The following is a 23,887-nucleotide window of genomic DNA, read 5'->3' as shown; positions in this document are numbered from 1 at the left end:
AGCCTAGATTACATGGTAAATCTTAGAGATAATGAAGAACCCAGGGACCTGTGTGAGGCTATAATAAATCTATGCCTGTAAGAACTGCAATCATTGCTGTCACCGGGTCCCTTGTATAGATGTAACTCTCCAAAGATACTTCTCTCTTTACATCACTAATGATGAAAAAGAGGAAGGACTGATTGTTAGCTTGGGAGGGGGCAAGAATGAAACATGGAAACTCATGAGAGTAGCTGATCAAGGCTGTCAAACCTCAGCTCTTGAGCAGTTTCTTTTAAATAAAGTGGCACAGTGTGAAAATGGCACCTTCAGATAATAAATGTTTCTTTCCCTGTCTATTTCTTTTAAAAATAACAGATGCAAAATATCAAGGGCACAAGTTTTTTCTTTTCCCCAATAGAAGAAATGCACCTCGGGGGAGGGATTTTTGGTTTGTGTGGGGGGACTACCTGGAAGGGAAAGACGGACACCTGCCATCTAGGAAAACATCCAGCAACTGAACATCATGTGCTGTAAAGCAGTTTGTGGTAGCTTTATATTAGCACTGTGTTGAAATCTGCCCTGTTGTTAAGTCAGGTGGGGCCATGTAGGAATTGGCTACTGTGCTGGTTTCAGAACATCACAATAGATGAACTCTACTCTGTGATGTCCCAGTCAAGATACTAGATTCAGGTAGGTAGCTGTGTTGGTCTGACACAGTCAAAATAAAATAAAATAAAATAAAAAGGGTGGGGTTTTTATCAGAAGGGTAGTTAGAGAGAGGTGATTGACTCAATGAGTATGGTAAACCTGTTGATGACTGCTAACGACTGCAATTAGTCCTACAGGGAAAAGCAAGGGATAGTATGCTGATGACAGTCGTTAACATTCCTCAACAGGTTTATCATACCCATTGAGCCAATCACCCATCTCCTACTACCCTTCTGAGAAAAACCCCACCCCATCCTCCCACTATATATAAGGGTCTGGTGACTTCTGTTTCAATGTATCTGAAGAAGTGTGCATGCACATGAAAGCTTATACCCAGAACAAACGTAGTTGGTCTCTAAGGTGCTACTGGACAATTTTTTTATTCTTTTTATTTATCCAGTCAAGATAGTTTGGGATGGGAATCACACCCAGTTTCCTTCGTACGAATGGATAAGAGCAGTTAATTCATAAGGGGGGTGGGTAAAGCGGAGAGCATTTGGGAACATAACTGGTGTAGAGCTAAATTGCTTTTACACCTGATGGCCCTAATGCTGGAGATGAAGCGTAGCATGAGAGTGTACCCTCTTCTCAAATTAGGTGGGTTACTTAATTGTCATGAATGGCTGCTGATGTCATTCTCTCCTATATCAAAAATCCAGTTTCCCTATGGTTACATTTCCTGCCTGTGTATGACATACCTTCTTTTCATTTCAGTGACAATTACACAATACTGTTTCAATTCCCTCCCCCCGCCCCTTGCTTGTTCTCTCTTTCCATTTCCATTGCCCTTTATATTTCTGGAGAAAATAGGACTACATTTCTAGGATTTATGTGCTATCTTTATTTAAGTGTTTTGCAGTTCCAGTTACAATCTAACTTTGTACAAAATGTGACTGACCTGCTTCTCTCCCCCCCCCCCCACTTCACACACTGCAGTTGTTGACGGCTTCTACTGCTTGTGCAACCCTGGGTATGCAGGACAAAAATGTGACCAAGATATTGATGACTGCCTCGTTAACGCATGCAAACACAATTCTACCTGTGTGGATCTCCATTTGGTTAGTACACAGTAAGCATTTCATTTTCGCTTTTGGTGGAGGGGGGAGGAGTGTGCTATGGTGACCTGTTGTATGTGCATGTACTAAAAAACTAGATTCCCTTAGTGCATAGTCTTCCAAGAGGACAGGAAACAAAACACTTTTTTCTTCTTGTACTTCAGGAGTAGAGAACTTGTTTTCAGTGTGGTGGCCACATTCACTGCTGGGCAACTTTCTGGAGACAGGGATGGGGGGCACATTTCATTGGTGAGTGGGGTGAGTGGAGCAATTAATTTGGATTTTACCAATGTACAGTAGGTAAGTTTCTACACAAGCTCTCACACCCCTATTTTACATCCAAGAAGGAGATACTCCAGCCAGGTTAAAACAGTCAAGAATGATGCGAAGCAGGTCTAGTGTGGTTGTGGATGGGGAGAGGCTGTAGCAGTTTGAAAGCACGTCACAGAGCAGGAAGGCAAACGGCATTTCTGTGCGCTGCTCTGGTTTTGCCAGAAGCGGCTTAGTCATGCTGGCCACATGACCTGGAAAAACTGTCTGCGGACAAACGTTGGCTCCCTTGGCCAGTAAAGTGAGATGAGCGCCACAACCCCAGTGTCGTTTGCGACTGGACTTAACTGTCAGGGATCCTTTACCTTTACCTTTTTACTTCTTCCTTAATGCATCACCAAGTGATGCTTTCGTGATTTATCTTTCTCCTGGTGAGAATCTACCAAAAAAAAAAAAAAAAAAAAAACAAGAACGGGGAAATTACTTGCATGAATGGGACTTACTTCTCCCTGTGCTTACAATCTCTGTTTTCTTCTGCAGCTAAATCTTGCCATAAAAAGCCTAATTCACTTCCATTTACAGCATCATATCTTAGATTTGTTTTCTTCGTGTGTCCCGAGAGGCTTTTTGTTGTTGTTTTCTTACCATCACTCAAGTCTATCCGTTCTCCTTCTACAGTAATATGTCATATTCCTCTGTCAAAAACATATACCATTTTGTTTTAAATGGACTGTGACATAGTTAGAAGATCAATAAAATCCCCACTGGGTCATCATTCCCGAGAAAGCTGGGCCAGAGGGGGGAGAGAGACATAAGAACACCCTCCCCTCAGAGCATTTTTTCAATATAGAAATAGATACACACACAGGGTTCAGCTTTATTTGGAGTATGCCATTTATGATGCTTTTGGTTGGCTTTTCACCTAATAATGCTGTTGTTTTTTCTTGTAGCAGAACATCATTGTGCACTATAATCACTTTAAAAATAACTGTTATGGACAAAGAGCATTTAATTGTTTTCTTTTTGTCAGATATATCCTTTGTTGGGTATTTGACTTTCCTAGATGTGCAATTCAATCATAATTATAAATGCAAATAAATATCAAGACAAAAGCCTTCTCCCAAATCTGGCATTTATAGTGCAATCCTATACATGTCTCCTGAGAAGTAAGTCCCTTTGAGTTCAATGTTGTTTCCTTCTAAGTAATTGAGTATAAGATCACATGCTTAAACACTAGAATGAATTGCATTGCTCATATTTGCTACCACTGCATACACCATAAAATCAGTAATGAACTAATGGAAGGTGAAAGGTTGGGATAAAAGGCAACCTTTCAGTCTCTTCTTAGGGATGCTTTGTAGGCTTGGTTTTGTTCAGTATTTTCTTTGGTGACCTTAGAGAGGGGTGGAAGAATGTGATAAAGAGAATAAATCTGAGAATGACACTGCTAAGAGCATTAATAATGAGGAAGCCAACTAGGAAGCCATGCAGGATTAACAGCTTGACCTTACGAACTAAAGTAACAGATCTTAAATTCAAGAGTTCACAATATAAGGTCCTGGGCCTGGGGACCAAAAATGGTCATTTTCACTGTTAGCCAGGCAACCTGACTGAAGGGAAATGGGGTGTCTTGGTCACTTAATCAATAATAAGCAGCCACCAATATGATGTTTCTGCCTTGAGGGCAAAAGCAGCTATTGATTGTGTTGTGTAAGGCATTTCTTGTTGGCATAGGGAAGTATATTCATACTTTTGAACAGGAAAAGGATAGGACCTCACCTGAAATGATATCACCCCGCTGAGTGATTGGGAGCGAAGGCGACAATATTCTTCCTTTCTCATAACAGAAGAACTCAAGGTCTCTCAATAAAATTGATTGGCAATAAATTCAGGGCAGATAAAAGAAAGCTCTTCACACAGAGCATCATTAACTTATGAAATTTGCTGCCATAGATGTGGTGATAACTGCTGCCTTATATAGCTTTAAAAGTGGTTTAGGCAAGTTTTGCTGATCCATCAGGGTTCATATCCCAGTGTTGGAAACCCAATGTGCAAATGGGGCAGCACTCTTCACTGAGCACATATTAGCTGTGGAGTGCATCTGGTACACATAGCATCGCCAAGAGCACAAAACTTACACATATTTTGTGGGAAACATTTGATGTGGCATACAAATTGAAACAATCCTCTGGATTGAGCAACAGAGTGCCGGCGTGTTGTCTTGCAGTGAGGGGTTGTGCTTAATGCCTTTTGGCACAGTCCAGCTTTGTGATTGTAACAGTGGTGGTCCTCAGCTAGCAAGATTTATCTGCTGTCATCTGCTATTTATAATACATAAGACATAAAACAGAATGTGATGTTGGGGGAGCCCAGTAGTGCACTCTGCTGAGAAAAAAGATGAGTTAATGCTCAGTTTATTCATTTTGCATGCATAGGTTTCTTCCATGGGGTGGGGTGGGAGAGGAAATATTTTGGAATTGCTGTCCTTGCCTTTCTCCTGTACACTTACATAAATGTAAAATTTTGTCAACAGATATGAAAATAAAAATTGTTTTCCAGCAACCAAATCCTTTTTACATTTACTCAAAGTAAGACAGGCTGGTGAGTCTTGCTTCTAAAAGAGGGTTGTAGGATTATAGGTGAACCATTGTACTGGAATCATTCATCAAGGATATACATGGCCCATTGTCTTTATGCTCTGTAGGGATACTAAAACCTGACTGGAAGGAAGAAGATCGCACTTCCGGAGGCGGCGCGAACGGTAATGGCTGCCCTTTCCTAACCGGGAGAGGGAAGCTACGCTGGAAAAGGGTCGTCCGCTACGGCGAAGCGGAGACCCATTCTGGAAAACCGCAGGCAGCGGAAGCCTGCGGTCTCGGGACCCGGCGGGCGCCAGGAGCTACCCCCGAAACGTTGAGGGAACCCCGTAAGGGGCTCCGGATCGCAGAGGGGGTAGCGGCGCTGTGGGTCTATGCGCATTCAGCGGAGCGAAGCCGCGCTGCCGTTGCCGGTGAGCGCCGACCTTTCTTCCTTCAACACAAGATTTTAAAACGCAACAACCCGTGAGTAATTGAGGACTTTACTAAATTTCGGGACTAAAAATATTGAAAATTAGCTGAAAGCGGAGAGACGAGGAAAAGGAAGTCCGTCCTCCGCAGCCATTGACTTTTAAAGCAAAGAGCAGGAGGAGTGGAGGCACAGAGAGAACTTTTGACAGCTCAGATTGAGCACCCGCAGAAATTACTTTTCCCTTTAAAGACTGTAAGCAATTGATTTTTGGACTTTTATTAGGACTTATATACTCCTTTCTTTGTGGATTACAATTCTGTTTAAGAAGCCCAGGTGTCAGAACTGCCTGAGCAGCAGAACTGTCAGACTGCAAATTTGGATACATTCTATTTAAACTTTGAGACAGTCTGAGGGAGCTCAGAATGGTTACGTTCTTGCATTTTGGAACTCCAGTAAGCACAACTTGAAATATTGTGGCAAACCTAAAACCAACTCTGCTAAAACTACTCTTGTGAAGATCCCTAAGTATTGGTTCAGATTTCGTATGTGGAATGGACTCTTCTTCCTAGGACACTTTATGCTCCCCCTAGAGGATTGAGGATTTACAACAAAAACATTGTTTTACTTTCTATTTCCCGGCCCTCTGTTTGATTGCTACCACCTGGGCCGTAGCTTTCCCATGGGAACAACTCAGCTTGACCTTGACTGCTAGATAACTTTGGAATGAGTGGCGCAAAAAGAAAGGGATTAAGAACCAGACAAACAACTCTGACAACCGTAACTGCAGCCTCACAAGCACGCAGATCATCTGTGCCCACTTTGCCCTCGGAGGAAAAAGCTACCTCCCTGTCACAGGCAGGGGAGGAAGAAACTGAGGTTTTACAACTAGAGGAGATGGCCTCAGGAGGATCTGGTTCTGTATTAGAGAGAATTCTTGAGAAATTGGAGTCTTTGGAGAGGAAAGTTGACCAACAAACTGCGAAAATTGACCTTAATACAGAAACTTTAAACAAATTATCTGGGCAAGTTGCACAGAATGCACAAGCAATTGGACAACTGAAGGAGGCTGCAGGTGAAAATCAGAAACTGGCCGAAGAGACCAGCCAAAGAGTGGGAGAGTTGGAAAAAGAAGTAAGGCCGCTCAGTAAGCAGGTTGGGGAACATCAGACCTATCTCTCCATGTTGGAACTTCGGAACAGGGAGATTAATTTAAGGATAAGATCGATACCAGAAGTGGAAGAAGGTAATCTAGCTGAGTTTCTGACCAAAGAATTCTCCAAGTTCTGGGGTCTAGAGGAGGAAGACTTTAAAATTGTGTCAGCCTTCAGACTTGGAAGACTTACAAAGAGAGAAAGGCCCAGAGACTGTTTGATTACGTTGAGATCAAAGGAGGAAAGGGACAAGATTTTGGGCCTGCACTACGGAAGCTCTTTGAACATTTCGGACAAAAGAATTGAGATTTTTAAGGACATTCCTAAACAGCTGTTGGATCTTAGATCTGAATATTTGGACTTAGTAAAACTGCTGAGAAGCAACTCAATCATCTTTAGGTGGGATTTTCCCCAAGGACTATCTTTTACCTTTAGAGGGAAGAAGATTAAAATTAGAACTTTGGAAGATAGGGACAAGTTTTTGACTGCCTACGGAGAGGACCTTCATAAAGGACTTGAACTACCCTCAGGGCCTGAACCACCACAGGTGCCTGTACCTCAGAACCCTGAAGACTCACAGAACAAAATACCATCCCAAGGAAATTAAACAGATCTATCCAGGATGTCTCTGCAACTTTTAAGTTGGAATATAAATGGCTGCAACAGTCCGGAAAAAAGGAAGAAAATCTTTCACATATTAAAAAAGGAGCAACTAGACATTACTTGTTTACAAGAAACACATGTGACTAGGCTCCACAGAAAAATATTGGTAAATAAAAGGTTAGGCCAAGAATTTATATCTTCGGACTTAGTTAAGAAGAGAGGAGTGGTGATATATGCAAAGGAGAGCCTCTCACCAAAATTTCTATTTAAAGATGAACATGGAAGAATTTTGGCAATTGAAATACAGCACCAAGGAGAGAAAATTTTGATATTAGGAATCTACGCTCCAAATGAAGGGAAATCAGAATTCTACAAGAAGTTGCATGAGATTATGCTGGATTATCTGGACTATGATAACATCATTATGATGGGAGATATGAATGGGATCGTTTCTACAAACATGGATAGGTCACAAAGCCAAAAGGTTACTAAAGAAGGCAGACTACCAAAGACCTTTTTTGAAATGACAGACAACATGGACTGGATTGATATATGGAGGACAAAGAACCCCTTAGGGAAAGAAGGAACATTTTTCTCTGAAGCCCAACTGACTTGGACAAGAATTGACCAAATATGGATTTCTAGAGGTCTGGCTCCTAAGGTGAAGAAAGTGGAAATCTGCCCAAAGACCTGCTCCGATCATAACGCGTTGAAAATGGACATGACATTATTACCAACCGGCTCCTTTAGATGGAAGATGAATGACAACTTGTTTAGAGATCAGGAGATTATCAAGAAGGCCAAAAAAACAATAAAGGACTATTTTGAGATAAATTTGAGCACTGCTGTGGAAAAAAGAACAATCTGGGACGCAAGCAAAGCTGTGATGAGAGGGTTCTTGATACAACAGAACGCCATAAAGAAAAGACTACAAAATGAGAAAAAGGACAAGATTTTGGGGAAAATTAAAGAGTTAGAGAAGAAACTAAGAGTAAACCCGAAGTCACAGCCGATTTTGAGAGAAATTAAACTTCATCAGGCACAATATTCCAAACTGATAAATCAGGAAATAGAATGGAAGATTAAATCAATGAAACAAAAAACATTTGAATCGGCTAATAAATGTGGGAAACTGCTGGCTTGGCAGTTGAAGAAGAGACAAAAGCTGAACATAGTAACAAATTTGGAAATAGAAGGAAGGAATATTCAGAACCCGGCGGAAATTAGAAAATGTTTCCAGAAATATTTTAAGAAATTATACACTCAAGGGCCACAAAAGGAGGAAGAGATTGCAAAATTTTTGGAGAAAAATGGACTTAAAAAACTATCACAAGAAAATAGATCACTCCTGAATAGTAAAATAACACGACTAGAGATAGAACAGGCCATTCAGAATATGAAGTTGGGCAAGTCTCCAGGGCCAGATGGCTTGACCTCCAAGTACTATAAGACATTAAGTGACTATTTGATTCAACCACTGATGGAGGTCAGCAATGAAATTATGGAGGGAAAGAAGGCGCCTGAATCGTGGAAGGAAGCTTTTATCACATTGATACCAAAGTCAGAAACTGAAAAGACACAACTTAAGAACTACCGTCCCATTTCCCTTTTAAATGTGGATTACAAAATATTTGCTGACGTTTTGGCAGGAAGACTTAAAAGAGTTTTAAATGAGATAATTCATAAAGACCAGGCAGGCTTTCTCCCAGGAAGACATTTATTTGCTAATACAAGGAACATTATTGACATTTTGGAACTTTTGCAAACAAATATTAACACTAAAGCAGTTCTAATTTTTATAGACGCGGAGAAGGCCTTCGATAATATTTCTTGGAAATTTATGAAGGGGAATTTAAAAGAAATGGGAGTGGGGCGGGGTTTTGAAAATGGGATTGACGCGATTTATTCAGAACAAAAGGCAAAACTGATAGTCAACAATGTGGTTACAGAAGAGTTTAAGATTGAAAAAGGGACACGACAAGGCTGCCCGATTTCCCCCTTGCTGTTTATTTCTGTCCTGGAGGTGCTCTTGAACTTGATTAGAGGGGACCGGTTGGTGCAAGGGATTCAGATCGGAGCGAAACAATATAAACTTAAAGCTTTTGCAGATGACCTTGTTTTGACATTGCAAGAGCCAGAATCTAGTACAAAAAGAGTGTTACAATTGATTCAGGACTTTGGTCGGGTAGCGGGCTTTAAACTAAACAAACAGAAAACTAAGGTGTTGGGAAAAAACTTGACAGATGCAGAGTCAGAACGGTTTCAGAGAGAAACAGAACTAACTGTGGTTAAAAAAGTAAAGTACCTAGGGGTAAACATAACAGCAAAAAATCTGAGTCTATTTAAGGATAATTATGAAAAATGTTGGTCTGAAATTAAGAGAGACTTGGACAGTTGGTCAAAATTGAAGCTTTCTTTGTTAGGCCGAATTGCTGCTATTAAGATGAATGTATTGCCTAAGATGTTGTTTTTGTTTCAAACATTGCAAATTGTGGATAAGACGGAGTGCTTCAGGAAGTGGCAGAGAGATATTTCTAAATTTGTCTGGCAGGGCAAAAAGCCCAGAATTAAGTTTAAGATATTAACTGATGCGAAAGAAAGAGGGGGCTTTGCCCTGCCAGACTTAAGGTTGTACTACGAAGCCGCAGCTTTCTGCTGGCTAAAAGACTGGCTACTTCTAGAGGACACTGACGTGTTAGATTTAGAAGGTTTTAACAATGCATTTGGCTGGCATGCATACTTATGGTATGACAAAGTTAAGATCAATAAGGCCTTTAAGAACCATATTGTCAGGAAAGCAGTGTTTAATGTCTGGACAAAATACAAAGACCTATTGGAAAATAAAACTCCAAGATGGCTATCACCTCTGGAGGCTAAGGCCCGAAAAAGACCCAATATGGAGGCCAAATGGCCGAAATATTGGGAAATAATAGAGAAAGAGGGCAACAATTGGAAATTGCAGAGTTTGGAAAAAATGAAAGACAAAGTGCGAGACTGGTTACATTACGCTCAGATTCAAGAAATTTTTAAAAAGGATAAAAAGTTAGGATTCCAGGTGGAGAAATCGAAGTTGGAAACAGAATTGTTAGAACCTAAGACTAAAGTACTCTCAAGAATGTATAACTTGCTGTTGAAATGGAATACACAAGATGAAATGGTTAAGTCGGCCATGATAAAGTGGGCACAGGATATTGGGCATAATATTATGTTTGAGGATTGGGAAAGGTTGTGGACCACGGGGATGAACTTCACGGCATGTAATGCTCTGAAGGAAAATGTAATGAAAATGATATATAGGTGGTACATGACCCCAGTTAAACTAGCCAAAATATGCCATGTGCCAGACAACAAATGTTGGAAATGTAAGGAAAATGAAGGAACATTCTTTCACCTCTGGTGGACTTGTCCCAGGGTGAAGGTCTTCTGGGAAATGATATATAATGAGCTGAAAAAGGTATTTAAGTATACCTTCCTTAAGAAACCAGAGGCCTTCCTCCTGGGCATTGTCGGCCAGATGGTGCCAAAGAAGGACCGAACATTCTTTTTGTACGCAACAGCAGCAGCAAGGATACTTATCGCCAAGAAGTGGAAAACTCAAGATCTACCCACTCTGGAAGAATGGCAGATGCAGCTGATGGACTATATGCAACTGGCTGAGATGACTGGCAGAATTCGAGACCTGGGAGAAGAGAGGGTTGAAGAAGATTGGAGGAAATTTAAGACTTATTTACAAAAATATTGTGACTTGGTGGAAAGTTAAGTAGGATGTTTGATCATAAATAATTGGCCACCACAAAATCGGATTGAAATGGGATGTAAAGTGAGATTAAGAGAAATTAATTTACAGAGGATTATATTTAAATAAGTGGTTATAAAATTTGCAAATTAGATGATAAATTGCTGGGAAAAATTTATGATGATGAAAATGGCAGCGGGAGATGTGAGGAAGTCCAAAGAAGTTATGAAACTCTGTTGAGATAAAAGAAAGGTTGTTTATCTTTGTACTTTATTTTGTAAAAACCCCTAATAAAAATTTATTAAAAAAAAAAAATGGAAGGAAGAAGATCGATGCCACTGAGATCAGTCTGCCCACCTGTGTTTCCTATAAAGGGGACAATGGTGAACCAGTGCAGTGGTGTTATTTTTGCAGCAGTAAGAACCATTTGTCTAATGCCTTTTAAAACAATTTATGGCATCTTGTATGTATGTGAAGTGCATGGTGTTCACTTGTACTGTCAATGTGATGGATTAAGGCAATGCCATAGCTGAAGTATGAGAGCAGATTAAAGGGATGTGGTACTTTCATCTGGAAAATAGAGGAGTGGTCACCAAAGCAAGCTACTACATCATCCTGTGACAAAACACTATATGACACAGGCTGACTTTGCTATGTTTATTAATATCCTCACTGAAAAAAGGATAGTAAGAAATTGCTGAGAGAAAATCCTGACTAGGTGAAGCAAAACCAAAAGGAGATAAGATGACCAAGTCAAGAGAGCAGTTGATGGGGGAGAGCCAGTTTTCCTCCATCTTGTGGAAGGCAATAGGGCTGAAAGAGTTTAGCCCCTCCCTACTTGCTTGTTGATTTTACACATGGGTAAAATCCTTGAAGAGTGCTTATGTTAACTCCCTGTGATGACCCATCCTTCTTGACCATCATTTCTTGCCAAAAGTAGGACAGAACACGACCAGGCTCTCAACTCCCTGCTCCTACACAGAGCTATGGGGAGAACTACCAAAGCCTCTGTTTGGCATGCTGGTGGGAAAGACTTAAAGAGGCCTTTGCTCATGTATCAGCCTGTAGTACTGCTGCTTATGTGACATAATGACTGAACTATGCTCAGTCACTAATAGTGCTGTTTACTTATGGGAGTGGGGTGGAAGGAGAATCCCTTCTGGTGGTACAGATTCCTGTTGTTTTTTGAAAGAAGGCACATTGACCGAGATTGTGTAATCTTTACTCCTTCTCTAATAGGTCATCCTTAGCCAGCACTGAGATGAAACCCTTTTTTTCTGTCACATAAGTATCAAGGTTTCAGTCCATGCTAGGACTTTGCAAAAGCAAAGTGGCTGGTCATGTGGCCAATAGAAACAAGGGATAATCATGCTTGGAAATAGCCACAGATTAGGATGTCTCACCTCTAGTTGGCATCCTTCTTTTTGTTGCTGTTTAGTCGTTTAGTTGTGTCCGACTCTTCGTGACCCCATGGACCAGAGCACGCCAGGCACTCCTGTCTCCCACTGCCTCCTGCAGTTTGGTCAAACTCATGCTAGTAGCTTCAAGAACACTATCCAACCATCTCGTCCTCTGTCATCCCCTTCTCCTTGTGCCCTCAATCTTTCCCAACATCAGGGTCTTTTCCAGGGAGTCTTCTCTTCTCATGAGGTGGCCAAAGTATTGGAGCCTCAGCTTCAGGATCTGTCCTTCCAGTGAGCACTCAGGGCTGGTTTCCTTCAGAATGGATAGGTCTGATCTTTTTGCAGTCCATGGGACTCTCAAGAGTCTCCTCCAGCGCCATAATTCAAATTCCTTCTTTTTAGTAAGAGTTAAATTTTTGAAATAAGCAAGGTCAGTGGTACTGCCTCCATTCTGACTTCCACAGGCTGAAATACAAGCAAAGGGCTCTTTCATTCTTTGGTAGAGTTTTCCACTTATCTCTGTTGTGGAGTACAGAGCTGAAGAACCTTTTGCCTTGGTTTGTATGAGACTAAGTGACTGAAATGCTGAAATACTGTGCCAGACTGAGTGCCCAGCCTACCATTTACCTCTCTCTAGTGTAAACCACTGTGGGGTGGGATTATTGCTTAGACTGAGTGTATATGTGATGGAAGCTCTTAAGTGACTGTTTTGTCATTGTAGCAAGGTCACAATATTTTTCTTCATTATTCCACTGAAATCACTTAGTGCTAAAAACACCAGTTACCAAGTTCCTGTTTCCTAGCCTGCACTGCTTGCATCTGACATATTACATATATATGCTGCAAATGGTTTTTTAAAAAAATGGTGTTCTGTTTCAGCCATGTGACTCCCAGAAATCCCTGAGAAATTGCACAGCTCTTTGAAATTTATCTCATGTAGTTCATTTTTGTAGCAAGAGCTGTTTTTGAAGACTTGGTGCTGGTGAGTTGTTGAATAGTAATGCCTCAAGGTGCCTTTATCTTACTCAGTACTATGGATTTATTTCACCCATCTAAACTGAAGCAAAAGGATCCATAGGCTCTTAAGACTAACATTGGAACACATTTTCTGTGACATCCAAAATAGTGTTTTTCTGATTTATTAGTTATAGTGATGATATTTTATTCTATAGCAAACTGTGCGATAAATGGAAAAAGAAATTGCATAAAATGCACATAGAAATCTAATAGATGACAGACTAACAGGGAAAATAAGAGGAAAATCAGATGGGAGCCTTGAAACTTTACCCTCTTCTCAAACTGCAGCATCCCATACATCAAATTGGTCATAAATAATAGAAGAGAAAAATTCTACTCTCTTGGTGGTTTAGTCCAAGTTACTATCTCTGTTAAAACAGTCATACCTATTCAGCAATGTGGCACATTCTGGTGGACTGAAGTATGTTTCCAGGGCAAAACATAAACATGGACTGATGTGTTGTGAGGCTTCTTCTGCTGTGTGCCCTACAAGTCCTCAGAAACCCAACCGGTCACAACACCAGAGCTAGTGAACTCTTCAGATTCTCCTGCTGGAATTTTTTCTCATCATTTTTGAGGCAAATGTTCTTGTGAAAGTTCTTTCTCATCACTGGACCTCTTGTCTATCACGTGGCTCTCCTTGTTTAGTCTATGGCCTGCCATGGGTGTAATGAACACTAGAGAGCCTTCAAACTCCTGCCTTTCTTTGTTTCCTCTCCCTGAGGAAGTCCAGGCCAACTAAAGCTTTGTTGCATAATGTTCTCTCCCTTCTGCTCCTTTCCTTGCCTAGCTTCTAAGTCTCCTCTTTCTGTACCACCACCCAAACTCCCACTTTCTTAATAGAGCTCAGCCAGTAGGCCTGCATCTCTAACTTCCAGCCTTACTGGTCATTTCTGCCAGTGGCCCCTCACCCTCTTGCACATGCTTCTTAACTTCCTAGTTCTCAGTGCTTCAAAGCCCATACAGCAGCTGCCTCTGTGGTCCTTCCCTCTTGTTACTTTCACTTTCCTCAAGGCTCTCTCTCTCGCTATGAATTTGGAACCACCACTTCTGTCCTGCCTGTGGTTATTTTATCCTTACATGGGTGAGGCATATCAATGAGCTGAAAGTTGTTTCCTCGACACTCAGCTTCCTAGCTGTTCTTCTCCTTTCTTAGCTCAATTAGCAGCATACAATGGCAGCTTCTCTGTTACCCCCACTCCCACTCCTCACACAGGAAATGGGTGTGCTGGGCAAATATGAGGTTAGTTTGTTTTTTATTTATGTATTTATTGTTATCCTCAGTTGAAGCACTAGTATGCATTGTTCTAGGTTGAATACAAATTAGTTTGATTGAGAGCACAATAAAAACAAGTGTGAGAGAAGTAATTCTTTCATATATGGTGGCTGTGGCCTAAATTACAGAGATTTCAGAAGGATAGTTTAGATTTTTATTTTTGCTAACTCAACTAGATATTGCCGTGTTTTAATAACATATACAAAACTGCATATACTAGGAGAGAGTGCACAAAAATGTATATATGAATAAAATAACAAAGAAAAATGCATTATATTGGTCAAGACTGCATTATAAAATGTCTACATTACAGGGGGGGGGATGCAATGAAGTGTTGATAGAGGGGAAAGTTCACAAACTGATGCAGAAAGATGGAGAACTGGTAGGGTAGTGGGGTTGAGAATCCAAAATTGTGAGATTTCCCCATCCCCCATTGGAAGGAAATTGTTCAGAACATTCTATGGCCGATGTGATTTTCCACTGACTTATCAGCAAGGACAAATATCTGTTGCCAGCTTTCAGTCCAGAATAAAATGCCATTTGCCTTCTCTTCATCATTTTCTAGTCCAAAGCTTTTATTCTGGTGAAACAACAGTGTGCATGTAAGCAAAAGGCTTTCACAGCCTGGTTCTGGCTTCACAACCTGCTCTGCAGGAGTCTCAAAGCCACATTCCTACTGCACCAATAAGGATTAACACATTGACAATACATCCTAACCAGATTTCTTTATAGGCTGGGGGAGGGGGGCAACATTAAACTCATGTACCAGGTTTGACACTCGTGAAGCCACATGGCAATACTCCCAAATCTTGCTTCCCCACCCCATCATCTCTCTCTCTCTCTCTCTCTCTCTCTCTCTCTCTCTCTCTCTCTCTCTCTCAAAATATGTTTGAATTCCAGATGTGTTATCTCTCCATGCAAGGAAAGACTGCAGAGAGGAATCACAAGGGATAGATTGTGAGCAGGAATCAATTTATGTGCGCTTTCTTTTTCTTACCTGGCAGAGGCACCCCAGTCCCCCTGAAGAACTAATTTGTAGAGAGTTTCATTTATTCTCAATTTCTTCCTCAGGAAGCAGCAAGCAGACAATGTGGTGTTGTCAAGCAGCCAATGTTTTGTTAAGCATCTCGCAGTCACTTGGCATCTTTTTCTCTGATTCTGTTAAATGGGCCAGTGATTTTTCAGTAGGCACCAACCCAGCTGAACATATGGAGAAAATTCTAGACCACTGGTATACCACCACAAAATCTGAACATCGAGACTGATTAATGAGGGGGGGAATTACAGCCAGCATATTCCACACTGGAGTAGGAATCACGCTTATCCCTCCTGCAGGCTTTGGCCATGATAACTAAAACAAAATAACAATTCTAAATCTAATTGGTCTATAGGCCATGGCCCTGTTTACATTTTAGAAAATGAAAATCTTAAGAGCTTGATGGATTTTTAAAATTATTTTCTTACCTACCAACCTACCAAATTTCCCTTGATTTTTGGAGAATGTGGTACTGTCAAATAGGACACACAGTTTGCACTGTGAGGTCTTGGTGTTTTTACTGAATTAACTTGTAATGATTACATCATCTGTTACCATCTGCCATATCTACTACAGCCAGTTGTATCTTTCCTGAGTGCCTGTTACATTGACCAAATAGGCACCTGTTGAGATAGTACTTATGATCCAAGTTCAATCATAAAGATCCAGAGCGAGAATAGATATCTAACATGATCTATCTAGTACAGTGGTACCTCGGGTTAAGTACTTAATTCGTTCCGGAGGTCTGTACTTAACCTGAAACTGTTCTTAACCTGAAGCACCACTTTAGCTAATGGGGCCTCCCGCTGCCGCTGTGCTGCCGGAGCATGATTTCTGTTCTTATCCTGAAGCAAAGTTCTTAACCTGAAGCACTATTTCTGGGTTAGCGGAGTATGTAACCTGAAGCGTATGTAACCCGAGTTACCACTGTATCTGCACTTCTTAGACTTGTTCCATTCTGTAACCAGAGCTGTAACCAGAGATGGTTCCCTGCCACCTCAACATGTTATATGTGGGTAGTGCACACTAACCCTTTTCTTATCTTAACTCCCTGTTCTTGGCTTAGCACTCCCAACCCCTGCCAGTTGCTTTCTCTTCTTTAAGGTTTCAGGTGTGTTGTTTGCAGACCGATCCTCTGCTTGTTGTGTCATAGTAAACAATTGCTATTCCCTGAGCATATTAACAAAGTTTGCCTGTCTAGGTCATTTTTCTTTGCCCAAATTGCTCCCTGCTGCAGGGTTCCACTAAGGCTGTTTGCACAGGTGAGCATGCACCTGGACTGTTGCTGGGAGTAGAGATTTGGGCGTAGAAAATGAATATTGACAGACCTCTGCTAATAGGCTCAGGGACTAACTGTGGATCCACAGACAGAGGCATGTCCTCTGAGGCAGCATCAGAACCATCCTGTGCACAGCAAGCAAACCAGAATTGCTTTGCATCACTGATAAAGCAACATCAATTTCCTTGGCATCGTTCTCAGGAGTATCAAGTGAAGGTAACATTTCAGAGACTTCTTTCACACCCTTCGTCCAAATGGCAAAGAAAGCAACATGGGAGAGAGACCAGATTATATAACTGGTGACCTGATTGTCTCCAGAGAATTTCCTGTGGGAGCAAGCAAGTCCACTGGTGGCTTGCAACCCAGTCAGAACCAGCCAGTTGTTGAACTGGAACCCTCCTGTGGGAGAACATGCATGCAGTGGTCAGAATTTCCACAAGATCTGCAAACCCGAAAAAACCCCGCCATTCATGCATCGATTCATCTCGCACCTGGAGGTGCTACTAGCTTACTGAACAACATCTTGACTTTTTCATGACTCCACCTGCAAGCGCACAAGAAGGGCTAAGTGTATAAACCAGTATTGATCCATTTCAGTAAATTATTGTAGGCTGGAATGCTTCACACTTGCTAAGGAGTAACCTTCACCGAACAGTGGAACTTGTTTCCAAGTGGGCATGCATGGAACTGTGCTCTAGTGGTATCAGACAGCCCTATCTGCTGACTATTAGCTCTATTCTGGAGTTGGCTACAATAATTTTGTTGTTGTTGTTGTTTAGTCATTTAGTCGTTTCCGACTCTTCGTGACCCCATGGACCAGAGCACGCCAGGCACTCCTGTCTTCCACTGCCTCCCGCAGTTTGGTCAAACTCCTGTTGGTAGCTTCCAGAACACTGTCCAACCATCTTGTCCTCTGTCGTCCCCTTCTCCTTGTGCCCTCCATCTTTCCCAGCATCAGGGTATTTTCCAGGGGGTCTTCTCTTCTCATGAGGTGGCCAAAGTATTGGAGCCTCAGCTTCAGGATCTGTCCTTCCAGTGAGCACTCAGGGCTGATTCCTTCAGAATGGATAGGTTTGATCTTCTTGCAGTCCATGGGACTCTCAAGAGTCTCCTTCAGCACTATAATTCAAAAGCATCAATTCTTCGGCGATCAGCCTTCTTTGTGGTCCAGCTCTCACTTCCATACATCACTACTGGGAAAACTATAGCTTTAAAACTATACGGACAATAGGGCAAATTTACCTGGACAGCAGTTTAGGTTTATGGCTCTATTACAGAATTGTGTTTCTTTTCTTGCTTTATTCAGTATGAAGAATGGGGTTGTTTTTCTGTGTAGTTTTGATAAAGGAATGCGATGCTGGAAATTTTTATTTTTGCTTAGAACTGAACTTTAGGCCACCTTTGACATTAGCATTGCTCTGGCAAAAATAAATAAATCACAATGTCAACCAAGTATCACTCCACCTAATACATCCACAAAGGATCTAAAGTGCAACCAACTGTGTACTAGCTTACACACACAGTTCACTACAAGGAGTGTAATACCGCAGCAGCTGGTTTTTGTTTTGTTTTTTTTAAGCAATCAATTCCTCAGGTGGACAATAGAACTTTCCTAATGTCAAAACTTGGGACTCTGTACTCAGTATATTTATATACATGAAGCCACAAAGATGACCATGTGAGTTAGCACTCAAACCAGTTTCATGGCAAGACCTGTTATATGCTGGGGGGGAAAAATTGTTAATCTTAATTCTTTCCGAACTATTAAGCCTTAGAGCCATTTAAGCCATTTTGCAAACATTAAGGGCATGGGCAGAGCAATCTTAACCTCTTATCTGCACTACTGGTAAAGATTAGTATTTGAAGGAATTGTGTCTCTGCTAGTGGCGTGGCTTGTGGGGGCCTCCCCTGCACCCATCAAATGACACTCAGAGTGCATGCTACCACTGGTGACAGCTAACATAAGGTCACAAAATGGGGCACTTGGGAGGCAAAGCAGGGTTAGGGATGGATCTGCTGAATCCTAAGTAAGTCAGGTTCCTGAAGAGTACTGTGGCAGCCTGGAGCTGGCACAACAACATAGGTAAAACAAAGCAAAACACATTCCACATTGGCAGGCAGGAGTGATCAGGGCTCTGAGCACAGTGGGGGGAAATCTGGTCTTCCCCCCACCTCACCTCAATCAGGATTGTTATCTAAGTGATTTACAACCAGTCACTAATCCTCTCTCCCCACTGCACCTCCTCCACCAATGCTCCCAGAATATCCATTCCTGAGGATTTGATGTTCCTCTGGTACAGCATGGCATATGGCAGAGAGGGCTGCAGTAAGTAGGGGAAATCCACAAAGGACAGGAGCAGAGGCAGATTTAGGGGAGTCGCACCGAGTGTGGCGCTGCAGGGGTCACCACAACTATGATGTATAATGGAAGGCGAAAGGCAGGGGGCACTGAATTTTGACATCGCTACTGTCAGGAGCCTTGTCTAATGTGAGAGAAGCACTTTCCACTAGTGCAGGGGTCAGCAAACTTTTTCAGCAAGGACTGGTCCACTGTCCCTCAGACCTTGTGGGGGGCCGAACTATATTTTTTGGGGAAGATGAATGAATTCCTATGCCCCACAAATAACCCAGAGATGCATTTTAAATAAAAGCACACATTCTACTCATGTAAAAACACCAGACAGGCCCCATAAATAACCCAGAGATACACTTTATAAAAAAGAACACATTCAACTCATGTAAAAACATGCTGATTCCCAGACCATCTGCAGGCTGGATTTAGAAAGCGATTGGACTGGATCCGGCCCCCGGGTCTTAGTTTGCCTACCCATGCACCAGTGCAAAGCCACCATGAGATGAAATCATTTACAAATAACTTCCATTATTCTTAAAGCCTCTGTTCATATTCTTGCTTCTCTCTCTCTCCATCCCCCCCACCGTGTGTGTGTGTGTGTGTGTGTGTGTGTGTGTGTGTGTGGAGGGGGAAAGAACAATTAACAGATTATTGAATTTGGGTCTGGTTCATTTCCCTGAAATATCATTGTCATCTACTGGGCTTTATTTATTAATAAACCCAATAGATGATGGAAATCTCGAGCAATCCTGGCTTCGCCATTCCCTGTTCTTATCTGCAACAAATGGTCTCTCTGTGTGTTTAATAAAATATCAAAACAGCAAGATGCTTCAGTGCGCTCCATTATCTCATGACTTCTCTGCGTACAATATGCTGAAGAGTTTCTTCCTGTGTATTAGCTTTTTAAGAGACTGTACACACATTATGTATATTATGAGGTAAAGAGTGAGTACAGTACTTGAAAGCATTTTGTGCTATATAGGAAAAAATTGCTTCTTTTGAGCCTCGGCATGCATAAGCAGACACCCTCTGTCTACCAATACACTGCTCAGCAGCATTCCATTGATCAAAGGAAATATTATGCAGTCACAATAGTGCCTGTATAGCTGAAGTGGATAGGTCAAACTTCACTGTACCATTGTAAAGCATGAATGCTGCAAAACGTAACAGAATGGAGATGATTTCTCCAACTTCCCGAAATTTGGCATACAGTAGCTACACGTCGAGCATTATAAGCAACCAAATTTGAGACGGATCCATTAAGAAATAGCTCAATTTACCTTTTAGGACACAGAATGTACTTGCCATTTCCCCCTTGTTCATTTAGGACGCATCCAGACATCCTTTTGTGCTGCATTTCTGGGCACAGCTCTGGGCTTTAAAGCTGTATGTCCAAGCAGTTTGCTTTACTTTGTTTTGTTTATTTTTACCACTGAATAGGAGTGAACGGCAACCAGGTTTTCTGCGGATTGCCATATGTTCCAATTTAGCACTAAAGAGCAGACTTTTGAGGGGAAAGTGGTAGGGCAAAGGCAAAACCACTCGACCCCTTGATTTCTAGGCACGGGACAAGCAGAAGGGGGAACAAGCTGTTAGTTATAGTCCTAGTGATATTAAATAAGAAGGGGAAATTTAATAATAATAATAATAATAATAATAATAATAATAATAATAATAATAATTTATTTATACCCCGCCCATCTCGCTGAGTTTCCCCAGCCACTCTGGGCGGCTTCCAATCGAGTGTTAAAAACAATACAGCATTAAATATTAAAAACTTCCCTAAACAGGGCTGCCTTCAGATGTCTTTTAAAGATAAGATAGCTGCTTATTTCCTTCACATCTGAAGGGAAGGCGTTCCACAGGGTGGGTGCCACTACCAAGAAGGCCCTCTGTCTGGTTCCCTGTAACCTCACTTCTCACAATGAGGGAGCTGACAGAAGGCCCTTAGCGCTGGATCTCAATGTCTGGGCTGAACGATGGGGGTGGAGACGTTCCTTCAGATATACAGGACTGTCTTGCAACTCCTAAGTGCCCAGCTTCCCACTGCTGCCCTTTACCTTCCCTGTTTACTTCCATACACTAACCACCAGATATCAATATACAGTACAACATCTGGGATGGGGAAGCAATGGAGCTCTATATGCATGCGTATGTAGATTATCTGCAAAGTCTTGAAATAAATGGCATGTATTAACCTCTGCAGAGGTGAGTTTCTTCAAAGTGAAGAATTCCTTGTAAGTGTAAGACATCTGGCAGTTCTTTAGAGAAGTTATTTTCAGCTCTGAAGAGGCATTAGTTTGTCAGAGCTCCTTTCATGCCAATCCTGCAGGTGTTTCAGTTAGCGCAGTATGGACTAATTTAGCTTGTATTTAAGCAAGGACATATGTTTTGCTACTGAATGAATTTGTTACCCAGGAACACTCTCTTGCTTGACAAACATCTCACTTTGCAGTGAAGATGTTGATTTCCTTCCTCAGGGAATATCTTTGTTAGGCAGGAAGGGGAATTGATGTTTTATGTGTAATGCAGATACCTAGTAGTTATGCTTGAATTATATACAGTAGCCAGGAACCAAGGAATTGTGAAACCAGTTACATGAGCCAAAGAGCACAGGGAAGTAATGTAAGCAGTTCTCCTACTTCACAGGAAAGGTCGGTTTAGATCAGTTTGGATTGGCCCTAAGTTACTCAGTAAACTTCGTGAGCATTTGAGCAGATCAAGTTTGTAAGTTCTTGGACCTACTTATCTGAAATTTGGCAGGTTTCTTAGGCAGGCTCACCTCTCTTGGTATGTAGTTTTCATTCCGATGACCCACAAAAAACCAAGGGCGGGGGAGTGAAGTATTCCTATTTTACTCAGTCCAAAACTTCAGAGTCTGCCTTTTGCAGAAAAACGTCTGCAGCAAGTATGAAGAACTTCAACAATCCTCATCCCTCAGAAGTTGACAACGCTGGGAAATTTCATGCAATTAAGCAACATTTTAAAAAGATAACATTTTAGAAGTGTCCAGTAAAAAAGGTCCCTGACATATTTAATTTGGCAGGCTTTATCCACTCTGGAGGGCCTGGTATGCTTACAAATTTCACCCACTTCTGTCAAACATAAACAGTAATAGCCTTTTTATTATTATTATTTCCCAGTAGTGAATGGGGAAGCAGGGAAATGAAGCAGACTCAACACATGAGTTAAATTAGGCAATCTATGAAGCTCCTCCGACTGAGGCAGTCTCCTTTAGAACAGAGGCGGAGCTAGCTGCTCCGGCACCCGGAGTGGCATATATACTGTGCACCCAGGGGTGGGGCTAGCTGCCCGTGGGGGCGGGGCTAGCTGCCTGCAGGGTCACCACCCATGGGGCGAGGGTCCCAGGGGGTGCCGCCCACGGCAAGAGTCCCAGGAGAGCAGGGCAGCAATGTCACCCCCCCCAGGGATGACTGCAACTACTGCACCCTCCTTCCTCCGCCAGTGCTTTAGAAAGTACCAAATCAACTTTGAAACTGGATCACCCCTAGCCAACACACCAAGCTGGTTACCCTAGTACACTGCCTTGGTTGTCTGTGCCATATAGAATGTTGCTTTGGAAAGAGGGGAGACTCAAAAGCAGTTTGTGGCATTTGCTCTGAAACCTTTTCAATGACGATGACAGCTTTGGGGATTAGTATACCTCGTTGTTTAGAACAGCGATAACCTGCCTCCATAGAAAGGAGAAAGTTACGACCTTGAGCTGGGTGGGAAAGAAGGAGATGGAAATGAGGGAGAGATCTATAAAATTCTGGCTTTCTAATTTGTGAACAAAGCTATCCCATGTAACTGCCTAAAAAGGCAGTGGGAAGAGGAAGTGAAAAAGTAACGATGCACATAATATTCGTGCCCAGAGAAAATGACAAGTTTAACGCTTGGACCATTTAGGAGTAGTTTATTGGTAGATGACCCGTCTTGTCAATTTCCTGCTGATGTTTCTGACATTTATTGGTGTGATTATGGTAGTTTAGAAGATGCATGGAACATCAGTGCAACGTAGTTGGTTTTTTTTAAAAAAGAAAAGCACAGCCCATCTGACAAAGGAAGCGCAAACCGTATTTCAGAAACGGTAGGTATAACAGAAATAAATCAAAGAGGTTTGTGTACATGCCTGAAGCCAAGTTAAATGTGGTGAAGCAGCCGGATTTTTCCATTTAGCAGTCTGAGATTTCTTTCTTCAAACTTAATTGCAAAATAAGGGCCAAGTAGCTAGAAGGTTAAAGAGAGACATTGCAAATTTGAGAAAAGACCCAAGATAGCAGCAGTTATTTTTTGTGGGTATCATTGAGACCAAAAAATACAGTTCAAATTTAAACATTTCCAATTACCAGAAAAGTCATTAAATTGCCTTCATTTGAGAAAGAGTGGGAAATCAAAGCAACCATTTTGTATAAAATAGTAAACCACATTAACTCCTGTAGTCCTGGAAGAAAAAAAAATACAATCTATTTTCTTTTCTTTTTAAAAAAATTGTATCAATTACAATAAAATTGAATATGTGTCTGGCTAGGGGACTTCACATTTTCATTTAATATATTATAGCAGATAAGATTAGATGGGTTTGGACATCTATTTATGGTCCTATTTCTAGTTAAGAAACGTAATGCATTCCAGTATATGATTGGTTGCATTTTCTTTCATACTGGATGCCATGCCATTTATATGTTTGTGTATCACATTCTTCTAGCCATGTATAGGTTGATAGAAAACATCTTCTGCTCTAATTGTCCTGTCAGCTAAAATTAGTGTTTCCTCCAAACATGAAAGTTTTTGCTGAAGTTTAAGAGTTCAGTCTTAGGGAATGGACCGTAGACAGGATTTCATCCTGTTTAAGTCTTGCTGGTGGTGCTCATCACTGGCCAATTCTGTTTCCTAATAGAATACACAAAACCGTCATTAAATCGTACACGTTCTGTAACATAACATCAAATATACACTTTTTGATGCATTGATCCATAAAGCACACAGTTTGTGTGCATCTTTTACAT

General features: G+C 41.5%; 1 protein-coding gene across 1 annotated transcript in view; it reads left to right on the top strand.

Moving 5' to 3' along the window:
* Nucleotides 1-23,887, top strand: part of EYS (eyes shut homolog) — a 491,695-nt gene that overhangs the window by 47,726 nt on the left and 420,082 nt on the right. Inside the window, exon 8 of the mRNA XM_083729676.1 lies at nucleotides 1,627-1,748. Coding sequence (XP_083585802.1) covers nucleotides 1,627-1,748 — 122 coding nt within the window. The remainder of the gene's footprint in view (nucleotides 1-1,626; nucleotides 1,749-23,887) is intronic.

The sequence above is a fragment of the Podarcis gaigeae genome, assembly GCF_964106915.1.
Source record: "Podarcis gaigeae genome assembly, chromosome: 3".
NCBI classification, from domain to species: domain Eukaryota; kingdom Metazoa; phylum Chordata; class Lepidosauria; order Squamata; family Lacertidae; genus Podarcis; species Podarcis gaigeae.
Note: the sequence above shows the minus strand (reverse complement) of the source record. Positions and strands in the feature narration are given on the sequence as shown.